The sequence below is a fragment of the Amblyomma americanum genome, chromosome 10 (genome assembly GCF_052857255.1).
Source record: "Amblyomma americanum isolate KBUSLIRL-KWMA chromosome 10, ASM5285725v1, whole genome shotgun sequence".
NCBI lineage: Eukaryota > Metazoa > Arthropoda > Arachnida > Ixodida > Ixodidae > Amblyomma > Amblyomma americanum.
Window position 1 is genome coordinate 52,014,307 of NC_135506.1, and position 16,732 is coordinate 52,031,038.

The 16,732-nt window shown below is 44.2% G+C and overlaps 1 protein-coding gene across 1 annotated transcript; it reads left to right on the plus strand.

Annotated features, from left to right (window-relative positions):
• The first annotated feature begins 6,376 nt into the window (after positions 1–6,376).
• LOC144108868 (uncharacterized) lies at positions 6,377–15,084 on the plus strand. Its single transcript, XM_077642096.1, has 5 exons — positions 6,377–6,624; positions 9,607–9,830; positions 12,214–12,367; positions 12,811–12,930; positions 14,944–15,084. Exons 1-5 carry the CDS (start codon positions 6,519–6,521, stop codon positions 14,976–14,978), a joined length of 639 nt encoding a protein of 212 aa, XP_077498222.1. The 5' UTR covers positions 6,377–6,518; the 3' UTR covers positions 14,979–15,084.
• The last annotated feature ends 1,648 nt before the right edge of the window (positions 15,085–16,732 follow it).

The following is a 16,732-nucleotide window of genomic DNA, read 5'->3' on the forward strand; positions in this document are numbered from 1 at the left end:
AACACTCAGAAGGAAGTAGTTGCGGTACTTGCGGTACTTGCGCGCCTAAACAAGACGCCTTTGATATTTGTGTACGTGTACGCACATCCCAGAACCACTTGGATGGGTTAAACATATTCGTCGTTCATGCCCTGTAACCCAATAGGTTTGAGGATATGATTGTGATTTCCAAAGGGGTGGTCAAGTTTACGCTGCCTTCACAGAAATGGTGTTGACACAGCGAAATCACCCAGAGCTCGCAATACTCCTTGCAACACGAACACACTCACAAGATGTGACTTGGTGAAATGGTCCTGGTGCATTACAATGGTCGGCAGAATTAGATGCGTCGTGTAGTGAGCATGCCCCTATTACGATAGGTCTAAATTTGGGACTGATGAACATTCCGAAAAGTTTCTGTAACCAATTGGGATGGCGTACGGTAGGATAAAAGAACACATGGAGTCAGTCCGAATAGTACTGTGCCCACCCTTCAAACGGTTTTCAAGGATCACACCATTACAACGACAGTGGACGAGGATCAGCCATGTCCCGACCTTCAGCTTCCAGAACTTTGGACACGCCAAAAACAGGCGAAGGTAGAGGCTGCATGCTGTCCTAACACGTTAAAAAATATTAAGTAAATCGAGTGACAGCGCTGTACCGCCGTTATGAACAGCAACTGGCGCATAACGTGGAACGACCGTCGCAGTCGTTCGGTCTCAGGAACAACCAAGAGGGCCCTCTGGAGGATTTTCAGCGCCAAGTAAGCGGGACTGCACACCAAAGATCATGCATAGAGTATCAGACTCGCCTTACAGATGACGCCAGAGGCGTTTGCAGATCAAGCTTCAGTCTTTTTCTTTCCGAATCATGCACAGTGACCGGCTCGTCCACCGACAAAGGACGCGGTTGATAAAACGGGGATAACGGCAGCATTTACCAAATTAGAGTTTTTGGCTGCTATTGAAGAAGCGAGTGGCAAAACTGCGCCTGAACATGACGATGTTCCTTATGAGGTTTTCGAGAACTTAGAAGGAATTATCTGAACTGACTCAATACCCTCCGTCTTACATTCAGAGATATGCCCATTTCCTGTCCATACATATTGCCAGTGAAACTGGGGCTTTTTTGCGATGTACAAGGACAGAAGCTCTTTCAGACTAGGGCATAAGGGCTCACTGACAAAAAGACGACAATAATCTCTAAGAGGAGGGTTTTCAGCTTGGATTGTGCAAGGCGCCAATATAAATGAGTCATTTGAGAGGCATTGTTTCCTGGCCTTTTCGAGAGCACAGTAACTTAGCTTGAGGCTTCTGAACTGCACACTAAAGTTCGTTGCATCTGTGCTCTGTGTTGGCCCCCGATGACAGGTCTCGATGTCAGCAGAAGATAACGCCTCACCTACGGCAAAGCGCACTTTCCGTACAATCGTCTCAAGGTTCTCTTGATACGCTTTACTCCTTTTACTTCCAACTTGCACCGTCGCGAAGACTGCTCAAGTTCAAGTTCAAGTTTATTTTCCTTTCTTACGAAGGAGGAGCCGGGACTAAAAGCTGTGGTAACAGCTTGACTGGAGGTCCCGACTCCTTGAGACAGTGGCAGTACAGAAGGAAGGCGAGGGTCACATCATTTACATCAATTAGTAATGTCATGGGTATCCGATGCAAATCCACATTTACGCGAAGCGCGAACACACATGCAAAACAAAAGTCGCAATACACACATGTACTCAAAGCAAATGTTTTACATCACTAAAATATACTAAAATATATCATGTCTGCTTCTTTCACAGATTGAAATTGTCTCGGCAGTAGTCACGGATATTGTGTTTTGAATTTCTGGTAATATCAAAATTGTCATGGATTAGTTTGTTTAGCAAGAGGGGAAGGTTGTAACTTAAGGACTGGTTCATAGAGTAAGTTCTTGGTGTTGGAGTGATCCAAGTTTCTTTGTATCTAGTGTTACGGCAGCTGTTTTTTTCTCTCAGTTGTCCAAGTACAATAAAGGGATTGTCACGTTGTTGTGAAGAGTATTTATAGCATAATAGAAGCCTGTAAGAGTATAACGCGAAGATTGGAAGGATATCATACTTTATAAAGATATTTCTTGTGGGGAAAAGGAATGGCACATTTGCTATGGACCGGACGGCTTTTTTCTGCAGCAAATGCAATCTATGAAGATTTGTTACCCCTGTTGTTCCCCAAACCAAGCTGCAGTATTGGATATGACTTAGTACTAACGCGTTGTAGAGCAACATCTTTACCCTTACTGGAAAAATATGTCTAAAGCGACCAAGTATACCTAGAGCTGAGGAAACTTTCGAACAAATGTGTTCTATGTGCGCATTCCAAGTTAGGTTGTGAGAAAAGATAACGCCCAGTGTTTTTACAGAAGTCACAAGCTCTATTGGTTGGCTGTTTAAGGCTATTTTGAGAGGCCTAGATATTTTCTTTCCCTTGGGGAGGTATAACAGAATTTGTGTTTTTGACGGATTTATGCGCAAGGAGTTTGCATCTGCCCATGAGTGCAGTTTATTAAGGGCTTCGCTTGTTTTGCTTTCAACCTCGGCCTCGGAAATACCTGTGACAAAAAAAGTTGTGTCATCTGCAAATGACACAACCTGAACATTACTAGCGCTGTAGACGATGTCATTTATATAAACTAAAAATAGCAAAGGCCCAAGAATGCTTCCTTGGGGCACTCCGCATGTTATATGGAGGGTAGGAGAGGATGCTGTGTTTATATCTACATATTGGGTTCTGTGAGATAAGTAAGATTGTAATAGGGTTAGCGCTAGGCCCCGCACACCATACCTTTCCAATTTAAAAAGAAGAATATCATGATTTATGAGGTCAAAGGCCTTAGTAAAATCGATGTAAATACCCATGGTGAGCTTGTTTTCACTGAATGCCTTAATTATAATTTCTTTTTGAGTTAGAAGTGCTGTCTCTGTAGATCTTTTCTTCCTGAATCCATGTTGAAAATCTAGAAATAAGTGATTTTCGTCAAAATAAGAAGTCACTCTGTGATGTATTATTTTCTCGATGCCTTTGGAAAACACAGGCAGTATAGAAATCGGTCGGTAGTTTGTAAATAGGTTCTTATCACCTTTTTTAAAAATGGGTATCACTCGAGCAATTTGCATTCCTGTAGGGAAAACCCCAGTAGAGAGAATCAAATTATAAATATAGGTAATAATCGGGCACAGTATGTCAAGTACATATTTTACGGGCAATATCTGGAAGCCATTTACGTCCAGCGTTTTACTATTCTTCAAGTTATTGATGGAAGAGAAAACCTCAGCTGTTTCAGTCGGGGCCAAGAACAGCGAACCTGTCCTATCGTTTCCTCGCACGTACTGAGCGTAGTTTCTACTGCAACTCCCATCGAGTTCATTATCTTTCGTTTGCTGAATAAAAAAGTGATTGAAAGCATCTGCCAATGGAACACCGGAGAGCTCTTTTTCACCATGCTTAAAGGTGCCAAGTGTAAGCGTAGGAGTACCGGGACGCACCAAAGAGTTCAACTTGCGCCAGGCTGCATCTGGACGCAGTGTAGTTTCAGCATCGAACATATCTATTAGGTATGAATCCTTAGCTTTCCTCAGCGTAGACGTAAGTTTATTCCGGTAGCTCTTAAATTCTGCAAGTATATTTAAATCTTTAGTTTTTACAAATTTGGCATACAACGCATTTTTATGCTGGACAATTCTCAGGTGTTCTCTCGTTAACCAAGGTTTTCGCGCTCTCTTTGGCTTTTTTACTTGTGTTACTGGAAAATGCTGGTGGTATATTTTCTTAAGGATACTTATAAAGATAAGGTACGCTGTGTTGCTCTCATGGCATTCATATACGGCATCCCATGTTTGTTTTTCAACATCCTGGCGGAATGATTCAAGACGCGAAGATGTAATAACTTGACGATATGTGGGCTTTGGTTCATTCCACTTGATGGGAAATTGCTTGTCTATGAATAAAAAGGTTCCCAGATGATCACTTATACCTGTACAAAGAGTGCCAGCAAATGTAGTGTCTGTGTTAACGTTGGTAATAAATACGTCTAGTAATGTAGAACATTGTTCTGTGATACGCGTTGGGTTGGTGATTACATTAGATAGGCCATAAGTAGAAAGGGTAAGGCTCAAGTCATTCTGGTAAGGAGTAGGTACAATCATGTTCACATTCATGTCTCCACCTAAGAAGATCTGTGCTTTTTGCTCCGTCACATATTCTAAAAGTTCTTCAAGGAAGGCCAAAAAACGGCTAAAGGTACCAGATGGCGGTCTGTAGACCACGCAAAACATATTGTCAAGGTGTCGTAAGGTAAGCACTTCAAAATCAGGAGTGACAGCACAAAATTTCTCTTCGGTATCACACAGCAGATTATCTTTTACCAGGATAGAAACACCACCGCCTCTTTTGTCGTGACGATTTCGATAGAAGCATTGATAACCAGATGGGCAGAATATAGCCGTTTCGCGTTCATACCATGTTTCAGTGAGCATGAGCACAGTGAAAGACATTTCAAATACTTCTAGCAAAGCATGCATTTCATTATCTTTGTTTCTTAAAGATCGAACGTTCTGATGAAAAAATGATAGGGCAGGTTTTTTCTTTTTGGCCAATTTAGGAATTTGCTGTGGTAGAAAATCCATGTTTAGAGCATACAAGCTGTACAGATAAGCTGGAACATTTTAAGCAATCCTCGAGAGCTGATCCTTGCTAGTGATAGGAATAACTGTTGATGTTTCAGTTTGGCGAACGTAGATTTTTCCATTCTTGACCCAGGCGTATTTCCATCCTCGTTCCTTTTTCGCGGCATTTACAGCACCGAAGAGTCGTTTCATTGCCGGACACAGGTGCTCATTGACAAAAATTTTATCATCTTGTTCTATCGCGAGGTCACGAGCCGTTAGCCTGTGCTTTCTTGCTTTTTCTAAGAAATAGTTACGCGGAGCTCTGTGAGTAAACTGCACAATTATGTTAGGGGAGGTAGAATTTCCGGCGGTCTGGACCCGATGGCAGACTTCAATGTCAGTGTCCTTCAGAGGCGTCCCGATTACTTCACCCAACTGTTTTGTCAGTTCGTGCAAGTTTTCACCGTCTACCCGTGGCACTCCTTTAATTTCGACGTTCAGGCACCGCGAGTGTTGGTCGTTCTGCATAAGTCGGGATTCCTGCTCTTTTACTTGCGCATAGAGAGCTTCGCGTTCTTCCTTCAACGTGCTTATACTTTCTTTCAGAGCCTCGTTCTCTGCTTCAACTTTTTTCACGGAAGCTTTCATTTCCTCATAGCACTGGTTTATGAAACTCATGCTGGCCTTAATATCTCTGACATCCTTCCTGAGTTCTCGCTCGAAGCTTTCTTTTAGCTCGCGAAACTCTTGTTTCATCTCACGCTTAAGGTCCTCAAACAATTTCTGAAGTTCTTTGGCCATTTTTCAAAGTACTGAACTCGCGTATCAACAGTTTTGGCAGCAGCAGTGGCGGTAAGACAGTTACACTGACGTTAAAATGAGGGGAAAAAGTGCACCAACCTGGAAAAAGTGCGCAAAACTTGTAAGACGTGTCTGTCGCTCACCACTGCCACTGCACAAGTTTACTTTCAAGTGTAGTTATACTCCTTCATTCTCTGTTCATGTTTCGTGAAGACGGTCTTTTTTTATAATTCCTTGTTTTCCTCCAGAACTGCGTTAAGCTGCTTTTCGAATTATTCATATCCCTTATTTATGAACGTTAAAGTTTCCTTAACTTCCGACGTTTTGACGCGTCGGTCACGGCTCTCAGCGCGGCTATCTCTGTCTGTGTCGTGCGCGCCATTTTGCACAACAATCCTTCAATGAAAGGAGAACAAAGAGCAAGCAGTTTCCTAAAAACAAAAGTTTGACGGGATTAGGTACGCACTAAGCGCTGACGCTGCTGCCAATTCTGCTTTTTCAGATCATCTAATCATGCTCATGAACAGGGATGAGACAGCCTGTAAAGACATGACTTGTTTAGCTTACTGAAACAAATGCTTTACGACTGCCTACGAAGCCAACTGGCTCAGGCACACTGTTATTTAGGATAATTAAGTACTTGAACTGAAGCTTTTATCTGAGCGCAAGCAGTTGGAGACCGGGCGGAGAGGGGGGGGGGGGGGGTCGACCGCCCCCTTTGCCCCTTCCCCTGTTCTCAGGTCCCTGCTGCTGGAGTTTCTGCTTGCTGCTTTGGAAGGCACAAGTTGCACGCGAACGCTATCGCACGATTCAGCGCTGCAGTTGCCGGATACATTTCCTGTCAGATATTCCAGTCTGCCGTTCGTATACCCCGAGTGGTGCGCAGTATTTTTAATGGCGCGATTAGGCAGCGCTTGCGACCGTCGAAGGAGAGTCGCTAATCATAGACCTCCCCTGCCGCGGCGCCATCCGTTGGCGGAAAGCGTCGGCTAGCCATATATGGTGCGAGGAGTGCTATCGCGTGTGGAGGCGAGCCGAAGAGGCTGTGGCTCGGCGTGAGGGAAAGCCGACATTACGTGATCCGCAGGCAAGACTGATCATGTCCAACATCCAGCGAATCCACATGTCGTTCGCCGTGATTCCGTTTCTGCTGCTATCGCTGTTCATATGCATGCACCGTGCCTTCGCGGACCCGAACAAGTACTGTGAGTATCTGCGCATAAGAGAGTTCTACTCCGCACTAGCCACCGTGCGGCGCAATGCATGCGCCATTAGTGTGTCTCATGAATGTGCACGGCTCTGTCGATCCTCCGGGCCCCTCTAAAAAGAACGCTGGTGATGGGAAAGGTGATCACCCACGCAATGCCGTTGCAGGCTGTCACCCAGCTGCTGTGCTCCGCTGAAAATCAGGCGGCCTTGCTTGTGACAAGAATTGGGAACTGCGCGCATGTGAAGCGATTAATCCTAGTTCTCTACTGGCTAACGCCGGGAGCGATAATAATCATAGGAAACGTGAATTACATTCGTTTAATGCGTTTTTTTAAAGCTAGCTGAGCCAAAATGGCATCGCGATTGGGGCGTGCACAGTAAGGATGAAATGAAACGCAAACAGCGCCTGTGAACAAGTCAAAATATTTAACCTCTTTTACCCGCTGCGGTGGCCCAGTAGTTAGGGCGCTCGGCTACTGACCCGGACTACAGGGGTTCGAACCCGACCGCGGTGACTGCGTTTTTATGGAGGCGAAACGCTAATGCGCCCGTGTGCTGTGCGATGTCAGTGCCCGTTAAGGATCTACAGGTGGTCGAAATTTTTCCGGAGCCCTCCGCTACGGCACCTCCTTCTTCCTTTCTTCTTTCACTCCCTCCTTTATTCCTACCCTTAAGGCGCGGTTCAGGTGTCCGCCGATATATGAGACAGATACTGCGCCAGTTCCTTTCCCCCAAAAAACATATCAAAAACCAATTCATTTCACCTCTGTGCTTTCAGCTGTAGCAAGCAACTGGCCTGATTCATGCGTCTCTTTAAAGCGTCTACCGAAGCAGAGATTCGTAAACAAGTTGTAAAGAAATATCTCGCTGAAAAGTAGAAAAGTGCAGAGAATGCATGCATGGCGTTTAATTCCTGCCCGAATGTACGTTTTCGGAACTGTCTTTCTTGCTGCTACATAGTGCAGAGCCTTCGTTTCTAACGATAAGAACAGAAAGTTGGGCTAGTTGGTGTGGATTCATACTTGGCAGCGCAAAAAAACAAGGACAAAAGCGAACGAAGAGACACAACACATTAGCAGTACTATCAACTGAACTTTTATTCACTGAAAGGAAGCTTTATAGGCGTGATAAAACACAAAAACAACAAAAGGAACCGCCACAACCGGTGCACAAAGAAATCAATGACATTTTATTCCTGCGTGATAAGGAACACCACAGCAACAGGAAAACCAAATTGAATCACATCAGGCCAACTCCCCGTACTGTCTACATGCCCCCAAGAAACTGCGCAGAAAAGGAACTTCCTTATCCTGCAGGCTGACCGACGGTGATGCGGGCACACGTTTCTCTCTCTTTCTTAATCAAGTAAGCTTCTATCAGCTTCCGGCATGCCATATCTTTGTGCCTGAACAAGATACTTGTCCTGTCAAGGTGAAGAAAACAATCTTTGCAATCCCTGAAGTGCAAAGCGAGGTTGGAGGACACAGCACCTTTTAGAGATCTGCGGTGTTCCACTAGGCGCTCATTGATACATCTACCAGTCTGGCCGATGTAATTCTTACCACATGAAAGTCGAATGCGATACACAACACATGTGTCGCAATCTCTGAGCCTCTTTCTGCGGGCTATCGTGCAATCATTCACTGCGCGGTTACCACCATGCTCAATCTTTTTGCGCACAGCACTGCACACACCACCGAGTTTGTTTTTCGCGGTGAAAACAACTTTCGCCCCGTACCTCGCCCCCACTTTTCTTAGGCGCTGTGAAATGCCGTGCACGTAGGGGATTCCTACCAATCGTTTTTCCGCACCGTTCTCTTTCGCGATGACTGGGGGCCTGCCTGACCTGGCTAAGATCCTTTCAGTGACCCTAGCCAGAGTCTGATCAGGAAAACCTGCTTCCTTTAACCTGCGCGTTTGTCCCAGGAAGCTTGTTCCAACCTTGTGGGAGCAGGATTTTGAGAGAGAAGCTTTTAGGCAAGAAGTAGCAATGCCGGCTTTTACCAATTTCGAATGACCAGAACTGTGATTGAGGAGGGGCTTTTCCGTTCGTGGGCGATACTCCCAGCACACACCACTCGCGTGGCAATCAATCCTCAGGTCTAGGAACTGGATGGAGCCTGATTGTGGTAATTCAAATGTGAATTTCAGACTGTCGCCCCTTTCTTTGTGTTGTGTCTCCTCGTTCGCTTTTGTCCTCGTTTTTTTTGCGCTGCCAAGTATGAATGTTTCTAACGAAACGGCGTCGAAAGTGCATCGTTGCCGGTTAATAGACAAAGGAGCGTGATTTCATGTGCCTTGATACATGGGTTCTGCTTGTGAATCCACTGATCTGCACATTTGAACCGATTAAGCTATGCACGCAGTTTGCGGATGCGTCAATCGCAGATATACGAGGTAGTTCAGGGAAGCCTGCTACTAATTTTTTAAAATGGGTTTTTTGAGGCAAACAGATGCTGTATGCGGCATAGTAACTCCAGTTATAGAAGACGTCTGAAAAGAGGCGAATTTTGTTCACTAGAAAACCGATTAACTGAATTGTCCTCTTGACCAGTCAGCCACTTTTGCGGCGAACGCAAGTACGGCAACGCATTATATGAAGTTTAATTCTGTCGCGACAATATATTTATAATGCATGAAAGAAAGAGTGAGGGAGAAAGAAAAATTAATTTCAGTGCATAGAGGATATTAAGCATAGAGAATTTCCTGGGCCAGGGTCGCCAAAGTCAACTACTCCGTCAGCTGGTACGAGGCTATCTAAGCCCTCAACGTTGGGTGAGACAGGTACGGAAAATGAATAGACGGAATGGCAACGGGAGAGGAGGAAAAGAACTGTTCTAAAATTATCATGAAAGATGCATGCATTTTCTTGCATATATGCGAGGCATTTTTCTTCAGGCCTCCCATGCAAGAAATGAAATATTAAAATTTTTACGTAGAGTTTATATTGCAAACATTTATTTTATTATGTTTTGCAGTTAATACCTCGTCGCTGTGCATGACAGGCCCACACTACACTATCTTCAGGACGATTGACGGTGCCGTGCTGACGTCAGAAAGCGAGAACAACCGGGACTGTTTTATCGTCTTCCAGACCGACTCCATCTTAAAGCGGTTCATGCTTCGCTTTGAAAAGCTGGCCTTGGACTGCAACGATCATCTAAAGGTTTTTGATGGCTCCCAACCCATAGGGAATCACAAGGTGCTGGAATGTCTCCTTACGGATGTTTCTTTGTGTTCAGTGTTTTTAAAAACCAGGGCAAAATGCGTTGCTTTGCCATCTATATAATTTCTGTCACTAGAGCCGCGCGCATGCACAATTTAGGCAGTGTTCATCGGAAGTTAACGGCCGTGACTAGCATGCATACATGAATGTTTTGTAGAGAACATATCTTTTAGCAGAAACGCGTAATCGAAGTGTCCGTGCCTCTCTTTTACAAAACTCTTACAAGAACTGTGATATAATATGCAAATGCTATGTCCTATCAACTATAGTGTAGAGATGAGACCATTGCTTGCAAGCTAGCGTCACTTTTCTTTGATAATCTTTGTAGTGAAGCCAGCCCGAAGGAACATGTAAGCATATGCAAGGGGGCGGAAGACGAAGGCCTTGTTAACCACATTCTTAAAAAATGCGATAGCATCTAGTTTACCTGTAGTGGCGTCTACAATGAGTGCCTAATGTTCCCCCTGCAATTTTCCCGCCAGAAATCTGGTTAGAACCTGTTCCATTGCATTTATATCATTGTATCAATCACCTAGAATGCTCTAGTGCATTCAATTTGATTATCAAATGGAATTTTACTAATCCTATACACTAATCTACCTTAATTCACCAACTAATTCCCGCTTAGTCCGTCCGTTTTAATGCATTGTTGGGGGGTGGGCCTGCTTCGAATATTTTGGAGGTCCTTTGAAATTGGGGGTTGGCCAACTACCAAATGTTGGGGATCCTCAGATTGTTAAACTTGGTGATTCTTTATTATTGTTCTTCTGGTGGTGACGTGGTGATGATGACGTTAAGACCCTGTCAATAGCACTCGGAGATCGCGGGGGGTCCTTATATTACTTCTGGTGCAGTGGCGCAGCAGTTAAAAGCTATGCGCTACTGCCCCAGCAGGTGGCAGTTTCAAACACAGCTGCTGGTGGGGCTTGCGAGACCCAGGATGCTGTTCCTGAGTTCCCCTAATAGGTATGCGGAGCTCCACTGTGGGAAAGTGGCAACCAATTTGAATTTATTCCATTGTCACTTGCCACGCTGAGAAGGTAGCTGACAACCCGGGGCCAGGTTTTCAGGTGCAATAGTGGCCAGGTTATGACGACACGTAACCCCTCTGGACCAATAAATAATAACTGCCACGTGACACAGGGTAATTCTCTCACAATCCGTGGTGGACAGATTTTGATGGCGTCACAATGTCTGACCTCTCTCGACTAATCGGTGAATTTAGTGAGAGTAGCCGGAAATGTTTGTGAGACAACCTTAGTGTTTTCGCAATAAAATATTGGCGGCTGTAGCTGAAGAGAAAAAAAGCAAGATCAGAGAATTATTACTACTTTCTAATATAAGTCCGTGCTATTGCAATGATTAATCGACTAGTTTCCTATCTGTTGTGGACAAATGATTTCTCCTGGAGCTAACAATGTGGCTTGTTCTCGGTGTAATGAACAAGAAGTTAAGAAAGGAATATGTAAGCACACCTCCGAATGCAATTTGTTACTCCTAGGCCTATGGGTAATTACCATGACATTTTTTATTTGTCTTTTTTCGCCGAAAATCTTCAAGCACGGAATCTAAGCATTCAACTGCACCCCGTGATAATCAGAGATATTTCTAATATTTCTTGAATAACTTGTGGAATGACTGCATGTTGGTAGGGCAGTTTTCATATGAGGTATCATATTTTCTAGAGTGAAAAGATATATGCACCACTCATAGATATAATTGTATGGGATTAATAATGAGAATTCTTTCCATAGTACACGATAAATTTACTGTCCTCTTGCATTGGTCTCTTGTTGGATTCACGCAAGTAATTCTGGTTTGGCTAAAATGCAAAAAATATTTCTGGATGAATGAATGAATCGTCATGAAAATATTCTTGTGAGAAATATTGGCTTGGTGCAGTTCTCAAGCACAGTGCTCTTATTGCATTCATGCTACAACAATTTTCATCTCGATAAAGGAAAAAATTGTTAGTGTCCTTCACTGTCACCCTGCGTGATAAAGGGCACTACTTTACAACTTCGAATCCTTTGCTGTTAGATTTCGGGGTTAGCCTGTTGCCTATTAGGCAATTTTATTCAAACATACTACTCCTGTTATGAACAACACAGGACACTACTACGAAATTCTGATCATAAGATGTGTACATACAGCACGCTGCACAATTTTAGAGTGCTTGAGGAAAACTTAAATTGTGCATTCATGTCAACATTATGTCAGATTGCATTCAGGATCATACATCAGTACATTGTAAGAAAATTTTTCTCCTGAAAATTTCTCACAATGGAGGAAAATATCAGTCGAATTTTCTCTGGTGCCAATTTGTGAGCTCCGGTCACCATATTCATTGCGGCCACAGGTGGACCTTTCATGTGGGAGCACCCACACGGATGTGGGGACCATCTTCACGCTTACGAACTTTGTGACCCTCGAGTATACCACGGACAACTCAAGTCCAGCAGAAAACGGCTTCAAACTAATCATCACTGCTTACAAGGACATCCAAACTATCGGTGAGAAACAGCAGTTTGGAGCTAGTTACTCCGAAGTGCACTGTGACATGGATTTGCAGAGAAGCCCGAAATTATCATGATGGAAATATTCTGAGGTGCGCGAGATTTTTACACAGCACAGTAGTTTGTGCTGCGTGAAGCTGTGCACCACAGCAGTGTTTGTATAGCCTGAGAGTAGTGCAGCAGTGTATCTCAAGTCAAGTGCAGCACTCGGATGTCAACAGCGCACATAAACGTTTTCATTTGCAGTTTTCGCTTTTTGTCTTTAACGACATATTTTTGACTTCCTGAACTTCAGGTATCAATAAAACAAGGACAATTTTCTCAATTTCAGTCATAAATTAAGTGCCTTTCTAGCATGCATTATGTCGAACACTTGTTAGAGCACTGCTTTTGTGTTTTTGTTGTATCAGTTCAACAGCTGCCATTATTTGTGATTACAGGTCTCAAGTGCCGGGACTTTGAGTGTCTCAACAGCTTCTGCATCTCAAGCAACTTGACATGCGATGGCGTCAACCACTGTGGTGACAACAGTGACGAGACAAGCCACGCTTCATGCATAGGTTAATGAGCCTTTGGTTTTCCCCAGTGCAAGTAGTGTCATTTCTGAGAGTGTCACTAAGCACAATCTGTAGGTGTGTGTCACTCAAAAATTGGGGCTGGTGCCGGCAAAGAATGGGTCTCATATTTGTTGCCTCCGGGCAAACTAGGAAAGTGGAAGGAGTTCGGCAATATGACCGTTGAGACCTTGGATAAATTGTCGTTTCATAAGAAAATGCTTGTACATACGTACCTGAATTTTATAATGGAAAGTGGTATTTAAGCAGTTACAGACCTTGTGGATGCAATCGCTGCTCATAAAACACGATCAGGTCACTTTACTTAAGCTATAGCTGTGCAGCATCTAAGGAAAGGTGTATTTTGTTGGAAGTCTCGTGGGTGACAAAAATGGTAAATCCGGGATCAGTAATTTATTTTTAGTTTTAGTACCTTTGCTGACGCGTGTGAATACTTCTTGACATTCAGATGTGCCGTTTGAACCCCTTCCCGATTTACTGGAATGTAGTAAAAAAGTAGACTCACCTCTCCTGTTAGAGATATAACAGCAAGTTAAACTCCCAGTATCCCCATTCGGTTCGTTACAATAATCGCTCGAACCGGAAGGTCAAAAGCAGCTCGTGTAACAGAGGCATTTTATGTGGAATCATTTGCCCATTCAAACCATTTCTGAAAGCGGAAATTTCCATGCTCACTTAGCAACTTCAGTTTGTACAAAAATAAACATCAAAAACAGCACTCGGTTTTTCGGTTTGGTTATTTTTTAAGTTAAATATTATTATCCACTTCGAAAATTAAATAGGAATAACAATAGGAATTATTGTCCACATGATTATTTTCCAAAGGTCAAAATAAACCACTTGCAACTGTATCTATTAGGATAACGTGCTTTTAATGAAATTTACTGCAGTCGAATACTAACTTCCCCAAGAAGGATGCCAAGTGTACAGGAAGTAGTTCCTTTAGCGAGGCTTCAGGAAGCCGCTGGTTTCAGCCAATTCTAGCAGCAACACAAATTTGTTCGAAGCAACCGGAAATAATCTTTCCTGCCGGAGAGGGTCGACGAAGCATGTGCTGGAGGCTTGTTGTTACGTGTCATAATGTTTTCCATACTTTCTACAGCATTTCAGTCCCGTAATTTTTTTCTTCACTGAAAGAGAGGGGCCTCAATTTGAACACGACAGCGTCAAGCTCTCCTCTGCAGAAAATTCGGTGTCGCTGTCGTCTTTGGCATAATCGTCGTTGGCGTTGTGACCGAAAAATACCCGCAGAAGCAACCCTAGGTCACGTGGCCTACTGAGTCCTCACAATCTTCCCAGTGGATTGCGAGCAAACTGACCACAGCGGAAGGTGGGAGTTAAATTAAAACAGCAACCTGGACCGCACAAGCCCCATCGGTGGTAGCACCTGCCATCGCAGGGCAGTGGCGCATTGCTTAACCGCACCGCAGCGGCAAGTATGAGGGCCCCTAGGGATGAGGACTCCCAGGGATATATATGAATGTGAAGTGTGGAATGGGCATATGGGCTTTAACGCTATCGCGTCATGGCCGTTATGCGGGGCTTAAGTGAGCAAACTGGCCACCGTGACAGGCTGTAGTTAGAATGATTGGTCGCTCGAGAAGAGCAACCTAGGTCACACAAGGCCCACTGCTGGGAGCACCTGCCATCGTAGAGTAGTGGCACATCGCTTAACCGCTGCACCACTGCTCCAGAGGAGTATGAGCACTCCCACGGATCTATGAATGTAAAAGAGAGAATGACTTTTTGCATATATAGGAATGAAACCATCACGCTATCGCGTCATGATATTCGACGTAGGCGAAATTGTAGAGGCCTGTGTACGGCGTGATGCCAGGGCACGTTAAAGAACCACAAGTGGTCGAGATTTCCGGAACCCTTCACTAGCGTCCCTCATAGATTAATATATCTCAGTGTGTTAAACCTTCATAAACTAAATCAAACCTTATGCCGGAGCTTCAGTGTGGCCTCCAATTCGTTTCCCCTTTCTGTGTGCAGGCTCAACGCTCTCTTCTGCGGTGACCGCTCCTTGAGACACCTCAGGAAGCAATGTCTTCACTACGCTTGCTTGGTGGACGTATTATTCCGCCTTATGTATCAAATGGGTGTTTTTTAAATAAAAAAGAGTTAATAAATGAGGGTCATATTTTGAACTTATATCCTTCATCACGCTCACATACGAACTACAAAAACATCATATTTGAAGTTGCGTGGGCTGCAGGCACATTTTAAGGCAGATAATAAAAACTTAGGCAGGGTGTAACCATGGTTATACCCAAAGGTCTGCGATATCCCTGGCATAGCTAGACAGATGGTCCCGACTCTTCTTCCATGGCTAATTAGTCAAGCGCGGCTACGCGGTGTTTATGTATGCGCCCTTCGTGGACGTCATGTCACGTGACGTCACGGTAGAGCCACCACGACACTCTTTTCAGGTTCAAAGATCAAGGGTCATAAGGTAAGCCATCATTGTGTACCTTTGATAGAAATGACACACCACAGGGTTGGAACTTGGTTAAATCTATATAATAATGTGAAAGCATTCACAAATCGCCAAGGTCAAATTTAGACAATGGCCGGAACCAGATTTGGAGGCCGATCGCGTAGGCCACGCTCAGTTATTGTTGGACATCGATTTTGGTCCAAATAGACCTTGTAAAATTTCGCAGGTGGCCCGGGGCAAACTTTAGAAATGACCCGGGCCAAATCTAGAGGTCGGCATCGTGTCGGGCGTGGTCAGTTATATTGTAGCGTGAGCTACACTTGCTGAGGTTGAGCAGTATCGCGTGGCTTATGGAGAGCCGTGCCGTGCTGCGTATGCGCGAGGAGCAGTGACGTCACACGGCGCACAGCTTCCGCGCGCTCCGCCGCCGCCGCGCGGGCAGACACACGCATAGGCGCCGGCGCGTGCCCATCAGTGCGCTTCCGTTGTGAACTAGACAAGTCTGACGCTGCGTGCGCCGGAGCAGCTTGATAGCACCTCAAATTTTGTGCGCATGCGCAGAGGTATCAATGGGGGTATACGTATAGCGGGGCGTTTGCCAGTGCTGTATAGCCATAGAGAAGGAGAGCGAAATTGCTGCTCACGCTACGTATATCCTGGCATAGCCGAGCTAAGCCACTGCTAAATTTGTTAGACAGATTTTTTGGTCTAAACGAAGGTGGATCGGGCTAAATTTCGATATTGCCATTGTGTTGTGATCGATCAGTTACGTTTGGACATCGATTTCGTTCGAAATCGGCCGAGGTGAAGTTTCGGTGGTGGCCGGGAACATAATTTGTAAACCACCCGGGCCAAATTTAGGGGCCGCCATCGTGTTGTGCCCGGTCAATTATGGCTGGACATCGATTTTGGTACCACTCAGCCGTTAAAGGTATCTTCAAGTATATTTATACATGCTCTTCAACACCCTGATTCTGCAATGCCGGCATGACTGCTGAGGTTTCAAATGAGTCAAATGCTTACTCTGAATCTAAAAAATTTATATACATATATATATATATATATATATATATATATATATATATATATATATATATATATATATATATATATATATATATATATATATATATATATATATATATATATATATATATAGGGGTAGGTTCTAATCTGCGTTTTTCTTTGTCACCTGACTGATAGTGTGAATATGGTCTATTGTCGAGTATCCTTTAGAAAAACCTTCCGAGAACTTCCGAGGCACGCCGTGCAACTTATCGAAATCCATAAATGTAGTTGGTGTGTATTTCCATTTCAACAGTACAGCGTGCGAATTCCTGGTGT

Bases quoted from the DNA above. Each gene is read 5' to 3' on its own strand.
- LOC144108868 (XM_077642096.1), top strand. From the start codon at position 6,519: ATGTCCAACATCCAGCGAATCCACATGTCGTTCGCCGTGATTCCGTTT. The intron at 6,625-9,606 runs GTGAGTATCTGC...TATGTTTTGCAG, and splicing joins CGCGGACCCGAACAAGTACT to TTAATACCTCGTCGCTGTGC. The intron at 12,931-14,943 runs GTTAATGAGCCT...TTCTGTGTGCAG, and splicing joins AAGCCACGCTTCATGCATAG to GCTCAACGCTCTCTTCTGCG.